The sequence below is a fragment of the Rhea americana genome, unplaced genomic scaffold (genome assembly GCF_003343005.1).
Source record: "Rhea americana isolate MKP2758 unplaced genomic scaffold, rheAme1 scaffold_411, whole genome shotgun sequence".
In the NCBI taxonomy this organism is placed as follows: domain Eukaryota; kingdom Metazoa; phylum Chordata; class Aves; order Rheiformes; family Rheidae; genus Rhea; species Rhea americana.
In genome coordinates this window covers 200,382-201,613 of record NW_028186548.1, presented here as the reverse complement: position 1 = coordinate 201,613, position 1,232 = coordinate 200,382, and the positions used below count along the sequence as shown (strand labels likewise).

The window sequence follows — 1,232 nt, the reverse complement described above, 5'->3', positions numbered from 1 at the left end:
CCGTGCCGCCCGCGCCGGGAGGAAAAGCAACCGCCGCCGGGTTTCGACCCGCCCGGTGCCACATCCTGCCGGCGCGCGCGGATGCGAACACGGCTCGCGGGCGTCGCCGGAGGTGAACACGGGTTTCGGTGCGGTCGCCGACGCTCCGGCCGCCTCCGCGGAGCCTTCGGCAGGGCCGGGCGGGCCGAGGCTCGGGAGCCTCCGAGCRGCCGGCCCGCGGTCGCGCCGGTGCCCGGCCCCGACGCCCGTCTCCCCGCAGAGCTCCATGAACCTGCCCCCGGATAAGATGAAGCTGCTCAACCAGTAYGACAACGAGAAGAAATGGGAGCTCGTCTGCGACCAGGTGAGGCCCCRAGCGCCGCGGCACGGCGCCGGGATTCCCCTTTCCGAGACGGCACGGCTCCGTAAACCCGACGAAATGCTTGCGGACGCCCCAACCCTTCCCGCCGCCCTCGGCAGGAGCGGTTCCAGGTGAAGAACCCGCCGGCCGCCTACATCCAGAAGCTGAAGAGCTACGTGGACACGGGCGGCGTGAGCAGGAAGGTGAGGTGCCGCCGCCGCCGCCGCGCGCCCCTCGCCGCCGCGGGGGCCCGGCGCCGACGGCTCTCCCCACCCCTCCCACCCCAGTTCAAGAGGCGAGCGCAGGAGTCGACGCAGGTGCTCCGGGAGCTGGAGATCTCCTTGCGCACCAACTATATCGGGTAAGGACGGGGACGCCGGCCTGGTGCCCGGCCCCCGTTTCGGTTTGACCCCCGGTGCCGGAGCCGCGGCGGAAGGAGGCGGGAGGGCCGCGGGGGGCACCCTGGGGCTCACGGCGTCTCCCCGTCGGCGCCGCTCGCCAGCTGGGTCCAGGAGTTCCTCAACGAGGAGAACAAGGGGTTGGACGTGCTGCTCGAGTACCTGGCCTTCGCCCAGTGCGCCGTCGCGTAAGTGCCCGGCGCGGCCCGCGCGGCGCCGGCGAGGAGCTGCTCTCCCCGCGCGCCCGTCCCCGACGTTCCCCGTCCCTCCCCCCCTCACTGCCCCGGGGCCCTCTTGCAGGTACGACATGGAGAACGCGGATAACGGGAGCCCCGGTTCGGACAAGGGCAAATCCCTGGAGCGTTCGGTGGAAGACCTGAGCAAAAGCAACTCGTCGTCCCCGACGCAGGGCTCCTCCAAAGCGCGGCACCTCACCGTCAGGTAGGGCGCGCGGCCCGGCGCCTTCCCTGCTCGCCGCCGGCACCCGCTCGCTG

The 1,232-nt window shown here is 72.7% G+C and overlaps 1 protein-coding gene across 1 annotated transcript in view; it reads left to right on the top strand.

The window, feature by feature from the left end:
* Positions 1 to 183: 183 nt before the first annotated feature.
* Positions 184 to 1,232, top strand: part of FMNL1 (formin like 1) — an 11,048-nt gene continuing 9,999 nt past the window's right edge. The window contains 5 exon segments of the mRNA XM_085314785.1: positions 184 to 343; positions 460 to 543; positions 628 to 701; positions 843 to 926; positions 1,039 to 1,179. Of these exon segments, the coding sequence (XP_085170911.1) occupies positions 266 to 343; positions 460 to 543; positions 628 to 701; positions 843 to 926; positions 1,039 to 1,179 (461 nt within the window). The 5' untranslated portion in view covers positions 184 to 265.